Genomic DNA, 21606 nt, shown 5'->3' with positions numbered 1-21606 from the left:
CCGTTTCTAAACATGTGGGTACTTGAATGTTAAGTGCTAATGTGAATAACAAGTAGGTCGAACAATGTGCCAAACCCTTAGACACAGATTAAAAAACTCCTCATGGTTCATGAGAGAACCACCTAGGGTGCACTGAATTGGGTCTCATTACTCGATTCAAGAATCACGAGCCGGAAGACGTAGCGTAGGCAGGCCTCCCACTAGGTGGACCGACGATCTGGTGAAGGTCGCGGGAGGCACCAGGATGCGAGCGGCGCAGGACCGGTCTTTGTGGAAATCCTTGGGGGAGGCCTTTGTCCAGCAGTGGACGTCTTTCGGCTGAAACGAACGAACGAACTCGATTCAAACTCAAGTATAGATTGTAGTCTAACTTTGGTGATTTTAGTCTCAGTCTTATCTAGTGTTGAGTATAGAATTAAACCACTGAGTGTCGTTCCTTGATTCGGACATAAAACCTTTATCAAACTCACTGAAGACGAAAATGTTCACCAAAGAAGACCATGCTTCACTTGTGAAATATCTACGCCAAAGACAAAATCAAGCTAGTAGCCTAAGTAAAGTAAAAGAAGTCAAAAGTCACTATAGAATAATCGCTTAAGAACTAAACGTTGAAAAACTTTTTACTTAAAGCTTTGAACGTGGTTCGCCGCATTTTGACTTACTTAGTTGCAGTTGTTGAGCACCGTCTCGATAAATCTGACCACAGTGTAGATGATGCATTTACAGTAAATCTATTGAAAAAGTAAAATACCTTGTAGAAATACAAGATATACCACCCAGATGCTGATTAATAAATTAAAAGTACACTAAAACTTCTTTGTATGAAACCTACTGATGCTCCTCTTTATAGTGACGGGATTTCTTTTTCTACTTCATGTTCTCTCCAAATGGTTCTAGGCAAAAATGGTTTTGGGACGTGCATTGCCCTTAAAACTACTTACTTGTACTAATGTAAAGAATTTTATTTGAATATCCTTTACTCAAGATCCAATACTACAGCGATTCCTATTAATTGCCAATAAGTCATAATATAATAATTGCTGAAATCAACTTGTACAGTGATTGTGTGTGACTTGTTCTATTCGACACCGTAACACACGACGACAGTACAATTTTCATCATTTCAGCCATAAGACGTCCTGACGACTGCTGAACATAGGCCTCCCCCAATGCTGTATCAAATTCAAGCTACTAAACTCGTCTCTTCACTGTGCCCATAGTTCCCCATAGAATGTGGCAATCTATTCTCGCTTTGACGGACATGGGGGACTGTCTTCCCCTCGCACAAAGGGTCGTAAACATGATTTATGCAAACGTTAAACTTAGACCTTGGTTAAAACGCGGTTAAATTTTTACCAGCCGCTTAGTCAGTCTAACTAACGAGTCGGTTGCTTAAAGTTTATAACTGCGAGAAATTTTATGGGTATTTTCACGATGCATGGTCGGTAGTTATTTTATTTTCACACTGGCTCCACTATTAAATGCGTAGGAATACATTTCCCATTTAAAAGGTAGAAATTATTATGGGTAAAACCACAGAATATAATTAAAATTGTAGCAGTAGTGGTCAGGTAAGATACCTATAAGTTCATGTGCCGAATATTCTAGCTACTTTAACTAGATGATACCCTCCTTTATTATGGTGGTATGTAGTCAAAATGGTGTAGTAAATTCAAGAAGTTCTACTTAAAACTTTCTAATTAAATGGGCTTCTTTAAATTGCAAATTCAACATTAATTGACCTTATTGAAACGTTAACAATAAAGTAGGTATTGACTTGCGATTTTGTATCACAACAACACAATCCGCTTTGGAAGTTTTTGACGAAAATTACGAAATTATTTCTTGCAAAATTAGAAGTTCCACGTTTAAGGGAGGAACCAGAAGGATCAGAAACTGGTCAAGTATGAGTAAAAGTTGTGCAATATGATGAACTGTTGGTTCTTTGCCTTATAACTGAGGTTAAAAAATATTAGGGAGAGACAATTTTATTATCTTCTTCCATTAATAGAAGGTACCCTTCTATTTTAACCCCAATTATTTAAAAGAATAGCAAGGACTGTTAATTGCATTACCATGTTCGCTGTAAAACAGTTGTTCACTTCGAACATACAAGTACTTCGACTATTTCTGAACATGTTTCAGCAATAATATGCCCAATTTATTGCTATAATAATTATATTAGGTTATTTAACTAGGATCACAGCTATTTCCATCCACTTTCATACAGTTTCCATCATCTTAGTCATCCAACCTATTTAGACGTCGTCGCCTATTCAGTTTTGCGTGGGGGTCACTTAGATGCACCATTACTCTCTTTATCTTCAGCTAGATAAGGATTAAAATTGATTGTTAGGTTTACGCGTGATGGACTGGCCAGACACCATGTCGAGGTTACAGTAGAGAAACATACAGTAGGTTAGGTAGGTATGGAAGTGTTGTTCCATTTTTGAATTCTAATCAAAATGACCGACACCATAGACAACTGGTATTAGCCAACTTAATTAATTTAACCATGAAGTGTAATTTGTATCAACGTTTACTCGGACATTGGGATTGGGTTTATCACAATAGAATACTTCGTTCGGAGTGAACGTACATATTAGACAAAAAATAACACTTGGCAAATCTCACCTTTTTACAGACTGATTCAAAAGTAGAGAACATCGGATGCATTGGATGGCGCGTAAACGTATATCCTGCTTCCTTTCTCTTTTGAGGTTTATTGTAGAAATGATGGGCATTCTGTAACCATCTCCATTGTGTGATGGGCTAATATCACACTGTCATGTGAAGTGGCCCGATAGTGATACGATGGGATACGTCAGCAAACCACTTCCAGTGTTTGTTTGAACCGCTTTTGAGTGACCAGCAACTAGTCTAAATAAAATTGGATTAATCAATACTTTTTGGCATCTTATGGCTTGTTTCCACGTAGACGCAGGATCCTGTTTAGTAACTACTACGTGTTTTAATATTAACGTTCACACGAACATCCCGTTTGCAGTGTCCTGCATTTCTAGATCCCGCAAAACTGGATTTTGTTCAATAAGGTTCTATACACCACTAAATTTTGATCACCGAAAAAAAAAATTCTGGGTAATGAGTTATTGATACTGATCCCATTTGTGCAAAAAAAGAAGTTAAATAAAGTGACTCAAAATTTCCTCCTAAAATTGGTAATTTATGGACACACGCGTCGCTAGCACTATTTACGTACGATAATGTAACACTTATTAGAATTCAAAATGGTCTAAGTTAGCTAAGTATGTAATAATAACACTGGAAGGGTGGTCGAGGCGTGTGCGAGACAGACAGATCAATGCAACGTGCGAGCGCGTACGACTACTCTAGCGAGCAGTGGAGTGACAAAGCTGTGACGCGTAAAATACGGACTAAAGAAAATTTAATAAAAAAATTAACTTTATGAAAAACATTTCTTTTTCTTTTGCTTTAAATATTTCACACGTTTCTACATAACCTGTTAAAAATTTTTCGGTGATAAAAATTTAGTGGTGTAGATTGGGAACACAAGAACTTTAGTTAAAAGTAAGGTAGTCTATGGTTTCAGCCAAAATCCTCTTGATATACTATTACTTACTTTTATATTCAGATAAATGTTCTATGTAATTGAAAGTTTCAAAGAGTGCAGCCAGACAAATCTATTGATTGGGGGATAGTCTGCCTGACTGGCGACTGTTTACCCCCATCCCATAAATCAAGGGAGGAATGTCCCCATAGACGAGATAGAATGCTGCGGTACGCCGAAGTCATCCCATGCACTTAGTGGTTTGAAACTAAGTTTTCAGAGATTCTGATTTCTGAGGGTGTCATTTGTTGATGTGTTTTAATAAACACATCAACATTAATTTCCATTAATATGTATTTCACTTTTTGTATTTTCAAATAATAATATACCTGTATATATTTATTTGATAAAATATATCTGTGTGGTCTCAATGTTGTTTTTGTATTCATAACCGGCTTACTATCTACTTTACGGAAATATGTTGCATAAACATACTGAACTTTTCTGCGTCTATGTGCCCTGCCCATTGCCACTTCAGCTTGCTAAGCCAAGCAGCAAGCTAATCATCGAGCTATGTACGCGGCTTTACTCGCTTCGTTTACGTATACGTTACATAGCACGCTGTGCAACTCCCTAGCAACTACAATAAATTATGAAATGTAAGTTCACGTTCATCTTATATTTATTTTTCGTATTATTGATACAACAGTTGCATCAAAGTATGATTCAATCGCCAGCAGTGTGCCATCCGCCTACACGTTTTCGTAAGCGGTATATTGACGAAAACATTTCCATTACTCAATCTTTTTTAAAAAGATACATTTCGTTCGTTCGTTCGTTTCAGCCAAATGACGTCCACTGCTGGACAAAGGCCTCCCCCAAGGTTTTCCACAATGAACGGTCCTGCGCTGCCCGCATCCAGAATTGCTAAAAAGATACATATTCATATTTAATTGTCAGAAAGTTTTCCTCTCAAAAGTATCTATTATGTGCATTTTGGCATCCATCCCTTTGATATCAATGTAAACCATGCATTGCAGCCCGATGCAGTGAGGTAGGCAGTGTTCTTTCTAACGCCCATATAATGTACTACAGTTTCATAGATGCCACAATATTTAGCTTGACGTTGTATGTATTTACGTAATATGTAAAGATACAAAATAAAAAGTTACTTCTCTATCCACTGAAATAAGTTAACAAGGGCTTCTGAAATCAAACAAGAAAAACAAAGTAAGTCAGACTAACAGAATCTACAATTTTGTTTCGTTCATGCACTTCTCCATTTGCTCCTTTCGCAATGTTTTCAAATATTTAAGTGCAAAAACACACTGTCATAATACATAGAGGAAGCAGTAGGTTCACTCTGCATTAGACTGACTATTACATTCGCCGGAATATCGCAAAACGTTAGTCTATAACTGAAGGAAGACATTTAGAAATGTTTGTTCTTGAAGTAACAAAAAATACACAATAGCAGATTATCATTTGACACATAATATTCAGTTTCCGAGGAGGTCACATACTGAATTTATCTGGATCCAATGACAGCTTAACTTTCCCCCTGGACAAACTTGACCTGCACTGGTTGGGTTTTTATTGGCGGTCAAGCTGTAGATCCTGGCTACACAGGAGTTGCAGCGGTGGGAACGAGAGGTGGGAATAGTCCCGTAATACTGAACTTATCTGCTTTATGGTGGTTGTGTCATGTCCGCCAAAGCCCAAACGTAACCCACTTCTCACAATATTTGCTCGGCCACTTTAGATAAGATTATCTTGAGGTGTTTAGTTGGTTTAGTCACACGCCACGTATTGTTGTGACAAACGTCTGCAATAAAAATTATGTTATGTCATTGCCAGTATTTTCGTTGTTGTGGTATTTTGCATTCAATTTTATTTTTGCTTCAATAAATCTGAAATTGGACAGATTATCATTATTATCTTCTAGCATCTATCTGACTGGATAGGACATCTACAATGGTAGGTAGCTAAAAGGTTTCATAATCTGAATAAAATACGAAATATAGATTAATTTCCTGCATTATCGCATGCCCATAGATCAGATATTTACCTACCTACTAAAACATAAAGGTTTTGGAGATTCATTTAAAAAAAGTTTCCATTATTTTTAATTTTGAAAGGAGTTTAAATTGGTTGCATCTTTTTTACCTGATAGGGAAGTCAATTAGGAAGATGAGAATGCAGTATTTTTAATTAATATTTGTTGTGATATTTATAAACATTTATTTGCTTTCATTAGGAAGTTACGTGGCGGTTTTAATTAGCAAATTAATGTTAGAAAATGCATAAAAGATCGGTTTTTTACTTTCATCTATCAACTTCGCTTATTGACAGCAGCGTTGATAAGATAGTAGCAGTGTTATTACGATTTCAGTGTCATTATTTAGGCACTTATACAAAGTTTAACTTAACTAAAATATGTTAGTTTAACTAAATTATCCTTTTTCATGACAACAGAAAGAGGTGCTTCATTATTGGGATCTCGTTATTAGTACAAGCTTAAAATATGAATCTGATCTCAAGAATAGATATAAAAGCCTGTGATCGGCTCTAATATTATAATTATTTGGACCAATCAAAGGCTTTCTCTATCTTGAGTTTCAATCGAGTTTCGAGCGCGGTTTCAGAATACGGGTTTCATAAACAAGTAAGATTTTATATCGTATCGTAAAGTTTATCGGTTCTCAGTAGTCAGTAGTGTGTATAGTGCGAAACTGGACGCACGTTTATCTGGATATGGTGAGATATATTTAGTTTGTTCTAGAGAAAGTGTTGTACAGTCATAAAACTACACATTTTATTCGAAAATCGCCCTTATTGCAACTAAATAAGATGCTAATGTTTACGTCTCTGCTGTCAGCTGCGTTTGCATTCGATTGGTTTAATCAAGTTTGATTTTGTGCCGTAATTTTGTTTGCTCTTAAAAATCGTGTCCGTTACAAGCTTTACGATACGGTTTTCCTGTTTTAATCTTGTAAATATGGTGCCATAATAAACATAATACCTACGTAAGTATGCTCGCTCACCTAACCCTAATGTGGAAGACAATAAAGATCATATTGAATTGTTGTTTGTCGCATCACTTGCATCCTGAAGGTCAGGTCAGACTCCTGAATTAAATTGTTATCGTCAACCGTAATCGTGAGTTAAAACGTTGAAATGCACATGAATTAAAGAATACAATGCATCAATAAAACATGATTTAACCATTGTACATCATCTGATATTCAGCGTACCTAGTGGTTACGGTATATTGCGAGCGTGACATTCCCCATTGACTGTGTGTTTGATGTTTGTTTGACCTCCAACCACACTATAGCGCCACCTTGCAGCAGCAAGAGAGATCACTGCCATTGATTAAACGTAAAATTATATGAAATTATCCACTCACATGTTAAAGGCTTGATGATAGTCACTTTTGTCCCACTTACATAGATGCATTCGAATTGCTTCATAGTTCCTATCACACTGGAAACCTTGTCATATCGTTAAATTACAAGTGCCAATCTTCACCGTCAAAAATATCGGATACAATTTTGTAAAAGAATAGACCTACTAAGTTCACCTGCACTGTGGCGACCCCAATCAATATGCAGTGTTATCAGTACCTATCGTACCATATTGTTACCAATGTGCCGTTATGTAAACAACTTTACATCAATTAACAATCATTTAAATTAATACCTATATGTATTCGAAGGTGCGATTTTCTAACAATAATGTAACATAATTGCGATTTTAAAACAATAGTGATCTCGATTATATTGATTATAGTGTGGAATGGCAGCCACCTGGTCTAAGTCAAAGTCAAAGTCAAAATTTCTTTATTTGTTTGGACTAATAAATAGTTCTTACAAATCGTCATTTTTCTCTTAAGGAGCCTCTACATGTCTCATAATCTTTTTACCCTACCAGCGCTTCGAGACCAACATTTGGCAAGTGCTGAGAAGAAGCGCCGCAACAAACTCAGTCACCACTGTCTGCCGGTTAATATAAATAAATAGAAATAGTAGTAGTAGGTACATTCGATTCAGGAGCAGTTCACTGAATTTACCATGCATTCTTGTATGGTGTATCTTATAAGAATGGGTATACAAGATTGCGTGGTATATTAAACAAGGTAGTGACGTGCTAATATCTAGACTTACATATCTGATGGGATAGTTGCGGTCTACACCTCTAATAAATTGCGATTAAGGGTTCGATTCTTGCCAGGGGCAAATGTTGTTGTTAACACGCAGCGCCAAACGTTTGTATTAGTAGACATAATTTGGTTTTTATTTAGCATATTTGTTGATAACGTATAGTAGCCATAACTGCTTATTTTAGTGCTAGTTACCTGAAGTCATTGTAGGATAAATTTATCATTTATGCTTGTGCAATAACTATTGAGCATTATTTATTTACTGTACATCCACATAAATAAATAAACATCTGCAAAAAGCAAGGTTAGCTTATTGATGGCTTAGAATGACATCAGCAAGCCAAAACAGTATGTAAATGCTCAGCCGATACAATGGTCAAGTTCGACCATTGTTGAAGCATTTCATTCAATGAACTATGGACAATCCTAAACGGGGTCGTATGATGGATATTCTCGGAGGGTTTATCCTGTTCTAATATTATAAACTAGCTTTTGCCTACGGCTTCGCCCGCGTGTGATTCAGATAGTCATAGAAAAACCGACTTACTTGATGACACTTGTCATTTGACAAATTAACTCAATATATTATAGTTATGAATTGTACTCTATTATGTTATTCTGATATCTAAAAAAGTAATACTATAAAGTTTCATCAAAATCCCTTCAGCAGATTTTGCGGGAAAGATTAACAAAGATCCATCCATCCTCACATTTATTATATTAGTAGGTTAGAATATACTGCACTTTCCCCGGAGTATAAATAGAAACTAGATCCGACGGCTTTTAGTAACGTAAACACAAACCGCTGTATTACAATACAATGTAAACATTATTGTAGTAAGTCCGAAGAAAATCTTTGCTGGGAAAATAATATCAAATTCCAAGTAATCCGTGGCCGCTGAGGAAAAATATTTTTAATATAATTTATCGCACTAAGCACGATAAAACTTCCTTAAAAACAGTCTTTATTAACTAAATCCTAATTAAAAAAATTGTTTCCTTTAAGTTAGAATTCGTATATTTTGTTGCTTTTTGCGAAAGAGTTTCATTTTCAGCAAAAAATCATCTAGTGAACGCTTGCTCCCTCAATTTCACGATAGTTCATAATACACATTGTTTGTATAAGCTATAATTATCTCAAAGACAAAGGTTAAAATTATTTACATAACAAACAAAAACTGCGATAAAATTTACATAAGTCAAAGACACGACAATGAACGGCATTGAACGATGATTATAACGTAATAACTGTAAAAAGTAATACTTCACATGCAATCATTTCAATTGCATTTCTTACAGAACAGTTGTATTGTATGACAGTTCAATGAAATGAAACGTAAGTGGGAAAGTAGATTAACAGTCGAGAGCAAATCAGTTTTGTTGCAAAGTAGTACTTATGACAACTATGTAAGATACCACAGGGCTTGATGTGTACCGTATTAAACCTGCCACAGTACAAATGGAATGAGTAGGAACGTGAAAGCTTGTATGTATGTATTCTGTTTTTGGTCTGTAATCTAGCTAGAGTAATTCACCAACTCCTACGGCCCAAAAAGTATAATTTTTTTATTATTTGTTGGCATTTTCTGAGTATTTTATGCATTTTTTTAGTATCGCCTGCTATTTAGCATTATTACTGTTTATTCTATTTTATCAGGATATACCTCTTAGTTTAAAAGTTATTACGTTTTCTTTGCAATAAGTAATCGGAAGAAAAAAAAATCTATAATTTTTTTTTAAATCAAAAAATTTTTGACTTCTTTTTTGTCGATAAAAATAGGTCTATCTATTTTCATATGTGCACTTTATCGTGACTCACACTGTATAATACATAACTAATAGCTATTTCGTTAGTTCTCATGTCAGTCTACAAATGATGCCGCAAAATAACACTAAATACGATTATAAGATATGATTTACTATTTACCTTGATGTTTACCCAATGTCCGTACAAACTTGTCTTTCTGTAATTCTCGTTCTTGCACTGTGAACATCATAACTCCCGATTTTCCCTCGTTCCGGTTTTTCTAGCCGTCTCGCTATCATAGCCGTATCAGTTTTTCTGACATCTTTATAGCATGTCGTGTCGTGTGCTATCGTAAGAAAATAGAAAATTACAGGAAATTGGATGGTAGAAATGACTTTTCCATTAGTTACGGTAACTTTTGGTTAATTTTTTTTCTTGAGAATTAGTAGATACTTATTGTTTCTAAAAAAAAATAAGTTAAAACCAAAAAACAAGAAAAGCAAGGCGTTGTTCGCTAGAAGCAGAAAGCCAGAATTCTGTCACGCACAGGAAGAATAAAATAACTTTAAGGATTGGACTTGGAATGACATCCTGTATCTTCAAAATAATAAATCATACCGCAAAAATAGCACCACGGTTCACACCTATTTATCGCGCCAAGTCTAATCATTTTATATTTGTCGTGAAAACATTACGGCAGGCGAGGGGAGTGCTTACCTTCTATTTTAGGACACGCATTTCCAGTCAGTGTCCCGTGCGAGGCGCGGCGGCCGCCATACTGCCGTGGAACGCGAATTCGAAGTTTAAATTTTCAAATTTGAATTTTCGAAATGACCGAGAACACCCCGATATCCGGAATCAACATCAAAGTGAGTTCGGAATTCGAATTTGGGCTGGCATTCTCTGTCATTAATAAACTGTGAAAGGAGTTCGGTCTAAAACCGGTAAAGAAGATCAAGGAATGCAATCTATTTTGATTCCTTGTAAGGGAAGGACAAAAGAAACCGTCCGATTAGATTATTTTATTGCAATCGCGAACGGTTTGCGATACTGCATATCGATTGCAGCGATAATCTAGATTATGACAATTGTTCGTGATAAGAAATCTTATTTACTTATCACTACAATAATATAGCAAGGGCATAACAAATAGTGCCTATGATAAGTTTCTCAAGGACAATGTTTTTTTTTTTCTAATTTAATCCTTTCTTTGTTCACAGAGCTCCCAAAACCGTCTCCTCATCAAAAATGGAAGGGTCGTCAACGATGACGGCATGGAAGACGCTGACGTCTACATCGAAGATGGCGTCATCAAGTAAGTTAACTGTTATAAAATGATGTCTGTGACGAAATATTGCTCTCCAGACTTACTGACAGAGGTCTCTATGATTGCTGGCTTTTTTTGGAGAATATCAATCTTCTTTTGGTCATGGATTTCGCCCAAAAAATCCTCACGCCCTTCAAAACAGGAGTGAATAGCATTTTCATCATAGAATCTACACCTTGGGGTCAAATTGTTGACACCTAGACTAGTCATGTGACATCCTTTTTATAAGGTGTCTAAACACTATGACGCTATGATGTAAATTTTTTCACCAACTCAATTTTAACTTAATGATTTTGGGAATAAACTTACTCTGTAACATACTCGCAAGTGCCAACTTTAAGATAAGAGACAGACATACCACGTTGCACAGAGCTTGTAGAAAATAAAGTAAAATGGGACTGTATTTTGCGAATTGTATGATGTCAATGACCCCAGGGCGGGGTTGCTATAACGCCAGAGAAATGTTGTTCAGACCTGACTTTCGCAAAAACTCGCTTGACGTCGGGTATTCGGAAATATTTGCTTTGATGTACAAAACTACGAGTATAATAAGGTAAACGATAATAAGGTAAAACGATAATGTTTGAATGAATGTCAGCAGACACGAGATCCTTGGAGCTCGAGAACACTCCAGGAGTCTTCCAGCGATTTGGCCCACTTAGCTTGGTCCACGGGCCAAGTCGCTATCTTTTCATCCGGCAACTGGGCCACATTCGATGTTTTATTAATAAATTAAACACCAAATCAACAAAAATCTACTCCAGAATCTTAAAGTGGGCCCAGATCCTCGAAGAAAAAATATATAAAATCCAATCCAGCGACTTGGCCCGTGGACCAAGCTAAAATTCACAGAAATTGCAGCGGTGAGAACGAGAGATGGGAATAGTCCTGTATTTTCAATTTCTTTTTTACGTAAATATACCTACAATTAAACTGCAAGCCGTCTGTCTAAACGCTTAGTTAGATCATCAGAAATTAATAGACCTAAGGCTGATGTTCATGACAATGAGTTTACAATCTCTCCGAGCTAACAATGCATCTATTGAAGAAATCATAAATAAACAACGTTGTTTTGTTGCAATTGGCTCACGCATTCTTAGCTGTGATATAATTAGCGTTCGTCATTCATTTTTGAATGGAAACCATATCCCAGCAAAAACATGCAGCCTCCCTAGCAGGGAGCAGGAGAATAATTGAGAATCTCCTCCGTTTTCCGTCGGTTAAAAAAAAAGGTTGCACAGCGAGATATGGAAAGAGCTTGTCGGTGTTTCTTTACGAGATCGAATCAGAAATGAGGAGATCTGTAAACGAACTAAATTCGCTGACATAGCCCGACGGATTAGCAAGCTGAAGCGGCAATGGGCAGGGCACATAGTACGCAGAACTGACGGCCGATGGGGCAGCAAGGTTCTGAAGTGGAGATCGCGTACTGGAAAACGCTGCGTGCGACGTCGTCCACCCATAAGGTGGACGACATCATATAGGTAGCAGGAAGGCGCTGGACATAGGCCGCTACCAAGCGGTTAAAATTGAAATCATTGGGGAGGCCTATGTTCAGCAGTGGACGTCCTATGACTGAAATGATGATGATGACAAAAAGGAGAAAGGTCTTAAATTTTGCTAATGTTTTATCATTCAAATCTCTGTTGCAATCGAGTTGCGTGCGCGCATGCAAAACAGTCGGAAGTAGATGCAGCCTCGGTCACTGGTTTACACACAAACAAGTAAAAGTGCTTCGCATCATAATAGTTAATAGTCTTCCGTTATTAATTAGGTTTATAAATGAATAATTAACGTTGCATAATTTATAAAAAGTTAATGCCTAACTTTTAAAAGATTTTAATTTGACGGTTAGACACGGTCGAGTAGTGGCATGCATTAGTTGTATGCCAAGGTATAAAGAAGTAATGTATGTAGTTGTATGTATAGTAAATAATGTATAGGATTAGGTGAAAGAGTTTTTCAAATCGGTCCAGTACCTAGTTTAGGAGCCTATTCAATCATTATCATCATCATCATTTCAGCCATAGGACCTCCACTGCTGAACATAGGCCTCCTCCAATGCTTTCCATGTTGATCGATTGGTAGCCTATTCAATACAAACAATCAAATCTTTCCTCTTTTAAATAATATTAGTCATATTAGTGTGGAACAAGACAAATAAAACTGTTTAAAAACATAACCACTGTATCTACACTTCTGCAGTCGGAAAAATTGGTAGAAACTGCAGCAGACCGTTCTGTTTAACAGAAAGGTTAAATTAGCTTAGTTTTTATAGCATTTTTAATTAGGTTGTAAGATAACGAACATTTATTTAATATTTAGTTACATAACAGTAGTTATTATAAGTTTTATTTCTAACTTAATAACTCGAGATGTAAATAAATAAAATATCTTCAAAGACAAAGTTCTACAATAGTTATTTTAAGTTTTATTTGACTGTCATCCATCAGTCCGGATCGTAAACGAAATGTATTTAGTTAAAACTTTATTACCTAAACCGGAACATGGTATGATATTTATTTTGGTTACAGATGTAATTGTTACTACAAGATTATTTGCTAAACATATCAGACAGCCACGTTCGTTCGTTCGTTTCAGCCAAATGACGTCCACTGCTGGACAAAGGCCTCCTCCAAGGTTTTCCACAATTCCACAGACAGCCACGTAATTACACTATAATATATTTTAAAAAAGGGAACGTGGAAAAATAGTCACGTAGACTGTCTCCATTTCCTTCTTCTTTCTATTTATTTTTAAACAAATGACAATCTGTGTTTACACAATCTACCTATTTCACCAAAACTTTTCGAGAGCAAAAAGAGGATTTACTATTTTAGCAAAGAGGATGACAGAACGACAAAATAATTATGGAAAACTATTCGTACACATCAAAATGTGTATTTTTTTTATATTTTGCTATACAAAAACAAACGAGCATCATTTTTTTCTTTGAACTTTCATTTAACCTCGTAAGCCCGGATGTGCCTCAGAAGGAACTGAAACTTTGTAGTCAGTAACGCCGAGACATTTTCGGAGGTGATTTCGAAGTATCGCCGGATGTGCCTTCAGAGGAACTAAAACTTTAGCGATAAATTTAAGTTCAAAAATTCGCGCCTATCGAAAAAAAAGAGTGATAGTCTATGGCTTAAAGTATTCAAAATCAGGTATCCGAACTTATTAATATAAAAAAACAAAATGTCACTGTCAAATTATCATTTTTCTTTGACAAGGTGGTTTGTCCGAGAAGACATGATGTGCGATTAATTTTTTTTCTTCACGTAAACGTAGTTTAATTGCAAAACTGACCAGTATAATTTAAGTTAAAATACTGCTAAACAAGCAAAAAAATTGTTTTTCCCAATTTGAAGTAGTTTTGTAATATTTTTTTTTGTTTGAAATTAAAAGTTCTTTGCAAGGAACATTCGGTCTTGATGGTGAAAGTTTTATTTTTGTATATTTTTTCTATTGAGATGGGATTGAGTATTGGACTTTTAAAATTATGATATGATTGAGAAAATTTACCATGAGAACGTTCTGATTTTTGGTTTAGCAAATATTATAATTAACATGAATATTCACTTTACTTCTTGTACATTTTAACCTATCATTAGTGTATGTTATAAAACCGATAATTCTTTTAAAAGTACTAATTATGAAACATTAAATAAAATTAAAACCGTTGTTCCTTTTCAGTTACATTTATTAATATCGTTATTGTATATTTATGTAGTATAAATTTATTAAGAAGGTTACATTTATGTTTTACTTTAAAGCATAAAATACAATTTATTTACTTTTCCTTTTTAATGTCTGTAATACCGAATGTTCTTTTAAGAGAAAACATTTTTTTATTATTTTTCACTTAAAATAAGCTCTATGCACTATTATATAGGGCCCCTGAAAATATGAATGCAAAAGAAAATCTCTAACATAGAAATTTTTTTACTCGAAGTGCTCGGCGTTTACTACTTCAAATTATTCGTTCTTCTGAAAGCACATTCGGCGATACTTAGAAGGCGACACAATTTACTCTTCGGTCTTACGAGGTTAATATGTTCTTATTAAGAGATTAAAAAAAAATACATATAAGTTCAGATAATCAAATAGCGTGTAATCTTCATAGCTTATTCGACTTTCGCTTTCGTCTAGCGATAACGATACCATCTTGTTTCCACACGAGCGCTCATTCATCCAAGTGGAAACTATCTTGATTGATTTCTTTGACCAATCCTTCACCTTTAGCTATGGTATTATTACTATATTCTATGTGAAGTATGTCCACATTAACACTAATTGCTTATGTTGCGTTGTCTTATAATAATAACCAATTTAGACGTTAGTGGTGTTTTTTGGATGTTCTTTTTATTCTCAAGGTATTGAATATACCGACGACTTCATGGTGGTAGCAGGAAGCGCATGCAGGCCGCTACCACTGTGTAAATCCTTATATCTATATTCAGCAGTGGATGTCCTGTGGCTGAAATGATGATGATTAAATGTAACTTTGGCCTTGTTTGACTTACTTGACTTAAGGTCCTATTAGTATGTCCCATAGATGGGGCAGAGGGCGACCACAACAGTCCTCCATCGCGTTCGGTCTAGAGCTTCGCGTTTGATTTCGCTCCAAGTCTTGCCGATCCTCTTCGCCTCGTCTGCCGCAGTGTTCCAATAGCTCGACGTTGGAGATTTCTTTGTTGACTTGGCCTTATGTCTCGTTTCAACCAAATGACGTCCACAGCTGGACAAAGGCCTCCTCCAAGGATTTTCTCATCGTATACGGGCACGTTCCCACGGCTATCCAGTTTTGCTGGAAACAGTAATGCAGGATCCCGCGAAACTCATGAGAACAGTCATTACGTGTGTTTGAAATTCGGATTACAAATTCGAACGGATCGGTGATTACCAATTTACCAAACGGGTAACTTCAAAAAAACAGATCCTGCAAAAAACGGGATGACTCCGTGGGAACAAGCCCTAACATCTTAAACTTAATGTATGGTGAGACAATGTGCTTATTCTTTTGGGTCCGTGGCCGAGTCCCCCAGTATTCGACGCACCCGGGGTTGAAGCCCCCGATTAAAATAAATTTAATATCATATTTTTCTCGGCTTTTGCACTAAGTACAGTCAACGAAAACCATGCATGTTTGACGCTATTTAAAATGATGTATTTAATTTTTTTGTTAAAAATACTTAAAACTTTTATTTGTAGTTAGTTAAATGTAGAGAGAGTAGAGTTATTTTAAAGACTGATTGTTACAATTATTTTGATTAGGTAAAACGATTTACATGTTATTATAGGTAAATAAAACCTATGATAAAATATGATAGGTTAAAATAAAACCTATTATATTTTTAGGTATCACTATGGTAAAATAATATTAAACATTTATTTGTACGATCAGTATAAATATTTATTCGTTTATAAATATTTTTGTGACTGACTGTACCTACATTTGATTAAAAATTGCTTCTATCTGACCGGGGGCGTCGACCACGGGTGCGTCGAACACAGGGGGACTCGGCCACGGACCCATTCTTTTACACAAAATGTACAGTTTCTTTTTTACTGATTTATCAAGTTAAGCTACATAATTTTCGATTAAGCATGCCTTTTGTCATAATACCAGATTCCATCTTCAGCCCCATTTTATACTTGGCTTTTCCTATTGTTGCTAACTTATTTCACTTGGCCAGCTGCAAGCTTATGCCAAGTCACGATCTTAATCTCAGTCAACGTTAGCGGTGCTTGTCGCTATCAGTGCAGCCTTTTGTATGATAGATCATAATCGATAGAAACTTAAGTAACTTTATTTATCGTTTCACTCTTAAATGAATCGATTAAGATAAGTTTTAACATAGAAATAGACCGAAACATTAAATAATAGTCCAGTCAATGAATGCCTTAACGACGGTGTAGAGAGAAATCCGTGGAACACAATTTCTGACCTCGGGACTTTATTTAGCCTAGTTAGGTGGTGAACATAGCAAAAGTCCCCGCCCTTAGCCCTTGAGCCGGCGGGGAGAGGGGGGTTTAAAGGTGCCACTTTTCGGTTTTTCGCTTAATCCTCGGAAACTATGCGTCCTAGTGACATGACTACTTTGAACCAAAAAAAGCATATTCAATTTGCTACAGGTGAGATAGACAAGTTTTTCTATAAATTGTATAGTTTTCGCGGCATCTGCTCTAGAAGGTCTGTAATATTGGAAATTTAATTTTTGTCTTACATGTTCCCATCAGGAGAAAATCGACTAAATCAACATTGAGCAATCATTCTAGACATGCGGGAGCATGTTAAGCCTAGTTCCTGCGAGGAGACTACACCGTGCGTATATTTAGACGAATCACTTTGAGAAACTTTTAACTCCTCATCACTCAAAAACTACTGTGCATTAACACTTCAAATTTGGCTCATGTGTTGAGACTTGCAAGATATACATCAGTTTCAAATTTCATAAATATGCCTCAAACGGTTCTTTAGGTATTGACGTTCAAAAATCGATATTTAGAGCACTAAAATCTATCTATCACATGTGAAATGTTAAAATTTACTGGTTTTTTATTTGTTCCTTCGTATTTACATAACTACCTTTCTGGATGCCAAATTTGAACCTTCGAGGTCATCTGGAAGTGGTTAGAATTTGGTCTATAGGTCAGACATGTAGATTTTTGGACGTCAATATCTAAAGAACCGTTTGAGGCATATTTATGAAATTTGAAACTGATGTATATCTTGCAAGTCTCAAAACATGAGCCAAATTTGAAGTGTTAATGCACAGTAGTTTTTGAGTGATGAGGAGTCAAAAGTGGCTCAAAATGATTCGTCTAAATATACGCACGGTGTAGTCCCCTCGCAGGAACTAGGCTTAACATGCTCCCGCATGTCTAGAATGATTGCTCAATGTTGATTTAGTCGATTTTCTCCTGATGGGAACATGTAAGACAAAAATAAAATTTCCAATATTACAGACCTTCTAGAGCAGATGCCCCGAAAACTATACAATTTATAGAAAAACATGTCTATCTCACCTGTAGCAAATTGAATATGCTTTTTTTGGTTCAAAGTAGTCATGTCACTAGGACGCATAGTTTCCGAGGATTAAGCGAAAAACCGAAAAGTGGCACCTTTAAACCCCCCTCTCCCCGCCGGCTCAAGGGCTAAGGGCGGGGACTTTTGCTATGTTCACCTCCTAACTAGTCTAAATAAAGTTCTGAATTCAGAAATTGTGTTCTACAGTTTTCCATCTATAATGCTTTATTGACTGGACTATAAGGGAAATGGTAAGATCATAAGTTTTAAGTAAGTAATTCATGTTTATGTTTTTGGCAAGAAATCTAGTCTACAGTCTGCAGTGCTAGCAATATCAGCAGTAACTCCAATTTTGGCAAAACTGAGTATTTTATTGGTCAGCTCTTTCAGATGAGCTGACTGACAGACATTTTTTAATACCAAAAATTGGTTATCGCTTACTACTGGATATGGCTAGCACGGTAGTAGGTAGTTATGACATACCTGAACTAAAGTTAAAATTCCTATTCTGAATCCAAGAGAGTTATGCCAGTTTTCACCATTAATCCCTAATTTTTAAGTGACCCCTATGACAAAATTCCTTTAATGTGTTAACATAGGGATTACTTAAAAATTCGGGATTGATGGTGAAAAAGGGCATTAATCAACTAACATGAATGCGCAATTTTACCCAATACTATTATATCATCTACATACACCTTGTGACTTTCACATTGTTTCCATATGGGCACTAACTGTTTTGCCGCTCGGCCCTAATTAGGGCCCTTCCTTTTTACGCCATAGCCCATAACAGTTCATTATGATACAGGGCTGGTAGGTACTTACTACATAACGGTTTTTTAATTATACCTAAATTAAAGAGATTTACTGACATTAATGTTTCTTTTTTATGTGCATTGACTGTATTGAGCTGAATAATTACTATACTTAAGCACAGACTTAGTAGGTAGGTATCTTGTTACTTTGAAGAATCTACAATAATCGTCATCGTCAAACGTAGGTAGATATTTCCTTAGAAGAGTATCCTATAACTAAGAGCGATTTTTAACAGGTATAAAAAAGCATCAATTGGCTGGTGGTGCTCGATCCCTTATTGGCAGGGCATTGGGCAATCGCTCAGTGAATCCTTCTCCTTAAAATGTCATTTTAAGTCCCCACAAGCTATATACTATAGACTTTATCGTCCGATAGTTTAGCCGGTACCAAATCGGAGTAATATAATAGAATAGAAAATCTTTATTTGACACGAAAATACACACGAAATGAACAAAGGGAAAAACTATACATAGTTACGTTAATGTGCTTACTTTCATACCTGTTCATCATACTGATTAGCCAGCCAGCCTGCTTTGACTCCAAACATAGTCGACAGCCCTAGCTCGCTATATGCGTTGACACGCATGCGCCGTCAATGCGATGCAGTTATGGAGGAAGTCGCAATAAATAAACGCGCTACAAAGCAACGGATCTGAACATCGCCGTTGTCTATGATACTACAGCTGAACGGCATAGGTATAAAGCTGTATTTTGTTGCACCTTACGTAGTGGTTTTAGATGTGCTTTTGCAATAAATATACCTAAACCTGCCTGAAACGCTGGTTACTGCGATTCTGCAAGCGTTCTCCGACAGTCATCACCAATAGGACGTTTCGTTTTTGAGAGATTCATCGACAGAATGTTTCGTCTAATATACGTTTCGCCGACAGAATGGTTCGCATTTGTGTGTTTCGACGACAGGCGTTTTCCACTACGGACTATTCACCGACAGAACTTTTTACCTGTGGACGAGGGTCTGACGCAGATGTGCACTTCGCAAAATGCGCACACTTTAAAAACAAACTCTTCAGCCTTTACATTTGTATAGAAAAATGCGCATTTTGTGAAGTGCTCGCTTATCGAGAGCCTGTAATGTACGAGTAGGTATATTAAGTCAGTCCTACGAGTCCGTAATACATTATGTACATAAGAAGACCTAAAGACGGAATATTCCACTAAAAGCACTTTCCTCCATTTGGCAATAAACAAGATCTGCGAACAGAGAAAGTGCTATGAGAAAGTGAACATTTTAATGTTTCACGAAAACAATAGTCTACCCATTCTGATTTCTAATTAATTCATTTTACTCACGTACATTATGTACATGTATCAAGCCGCTAATTACTAGCAAAGGACAGACTGAATTCAAATACGTTGTTAAACTTTCGCTAGGTCAAGTGTAAGTACATTCACTTGCCTACTTCCACACAATAAATAACTAATTGAAAGTTAAAGGAATTGGATTAGTACTGGGATGTTTAAAAGTGCAAAGCCTACTTGCAAAAATAAAATTAGGTTTTTTGAGAAGTTTATAGTCAAATAAGGCTTTTACGTAGGTACCTGTTTCATTTAAATCTTACCACTGATTTAAGATAATAATGTTAGCAAGAATAACCATTGGTGCGAAGAAGCAGTGCCAGATATTTGACCGCAATCGCACCTGATGTTAACTTTGTTAAGTGAGATGCTGTGGGTGGTACATTATCTGCTCTGTAAGTGATTATTTACTCTTGCCTTGACTCAGCCACTATTGTCTGCTTAGTTTGGGACTAAGTTTGGTAAAAATGTCCAACGATATTTATACTGTCAGCCTTTTTATCATATTTCACAAACCCCATTATAACCGCAGACAGGCCATTTAAAATACTTATTACTTTATTCCTGGAAACTAATGCTAATTCGGCTGCACCCCAAATTTTGGCAAACCCTCCCTCGGTCGATGACATCACGAACACCATGGAGTGTGACTCACCATGGATATTGAGGATTATTAGGCTTCGAGCCTGTATTAAATTTCGGTTAATTAACTAGGCCTGCCTTCGTGTTTTGACTAATGAAGACAAAAGCGCGTTAATAATATCATCAGAGTTTTGAGTTTAGAACTTTAGATTAGTGTGCTTACCATGAGTTTACGTTAGGTGTGCTCACTAGCGACTGTCATAAAATCTATGAAGATTTTAGTTCTTGAAAGTAGCCGCTAGGGGCGCTGTACAATTTGTCATTCATTAATTGTAATTATTTTACGTAGTCACTAGCGAGCACACCTAACGTAAACTCAGTCTCATAGTAAGCACACTGAAGTTGAATTTAAGATTTTTTTTTCTCAAATTTTCGTTGTAAGTATTTCAAAGATCTCAATCTCGTGAGCCTAGCCTATTATTTGTCTTATTTAAACTGAAACTCTGAAATTAGGAGTTAGCTACTCCTCCCTCTTGTTATAATTGCTGTTAATTCCCTTTCTCGTGTCCTATTAAGGTGATAGATCAATTAATTTAATTACGAGGTGCAATGCATCAAGTGTTCTAGTTTGGCTTCGTTAGTCGGTTCGGTTAACATAACAAATTGAAAATGAATTTTATGTAGATACGAATAAACTTGCGTTTCTTGGTGCAACTGTACCCTATAATTTATTTCGAGGGAAGTCGAACCTTAATTTCGAACTCCTCCTATGTTCTTCTGATTAATTTCGTTGCGGGTCCAATGACAGTTTAACTTTCCCCCGGGACAAACTTGACCTTCATTGGTTGGGTTTTTGTGGCGGTCAAGCTGTAGATCCTGGCTACACAGGAGTCGCAGTGGGTGCAGTGGAACGAGAGGTGGGAATAGTCCCGTTTTAATAATTTATTTACAGTTCTAGTATTAACTAGGTATTTGACAATTAAACACATTTATAATTAAAAAGAAAGTCGTGTTTCTTCACTCAAAATTAAGATTACACTTCATTAGGTATTAAACCACTTACTCGTATAATGCAACTATCAATTCAATAAAA

At 36.2% G+C, this 21606-nt stretch overlaps 1 protein-coding gene across 1 annotated transcript in view; it reads left to right on the top strand.

The window, feature by feature from the left end:
* LOC135084082 (dihydropyrimidinase) overlaps positions 1–21606 on the top strand; it is a 62287-nt gene that overhangs the window by 12283 nt on the left and 28398 nt on the right. The window contains exon 2 of the mRNA XM_063978824.1: positions 10659–10753. Coding sequence (XP_063834894.1) covers positions 10659–10753 — 95 coding nt within the window. The remainder of the gene's footprint in view (positions 1–10658; positions 10754–21606) is intronic.

This window comes from Ostrinia nubilalis, chromosome 25 (genome assembly GCF_963855985.1).
Source record: "Ostrinia nubilalis chromosome 25, ilOstNubi1.1, whole genome shotgun sequence".
Taxonomy (NCBI): domain Eukaryota; kingdom Metazoa; phylum Arthropoda; class Insecta; order Lepidoptera; family Crambidae; genus Ostrinia; species Ostrinia nubilalis.
This window is presented reverse-complemented; position numbering and strand designations above follow the sequence as displayed.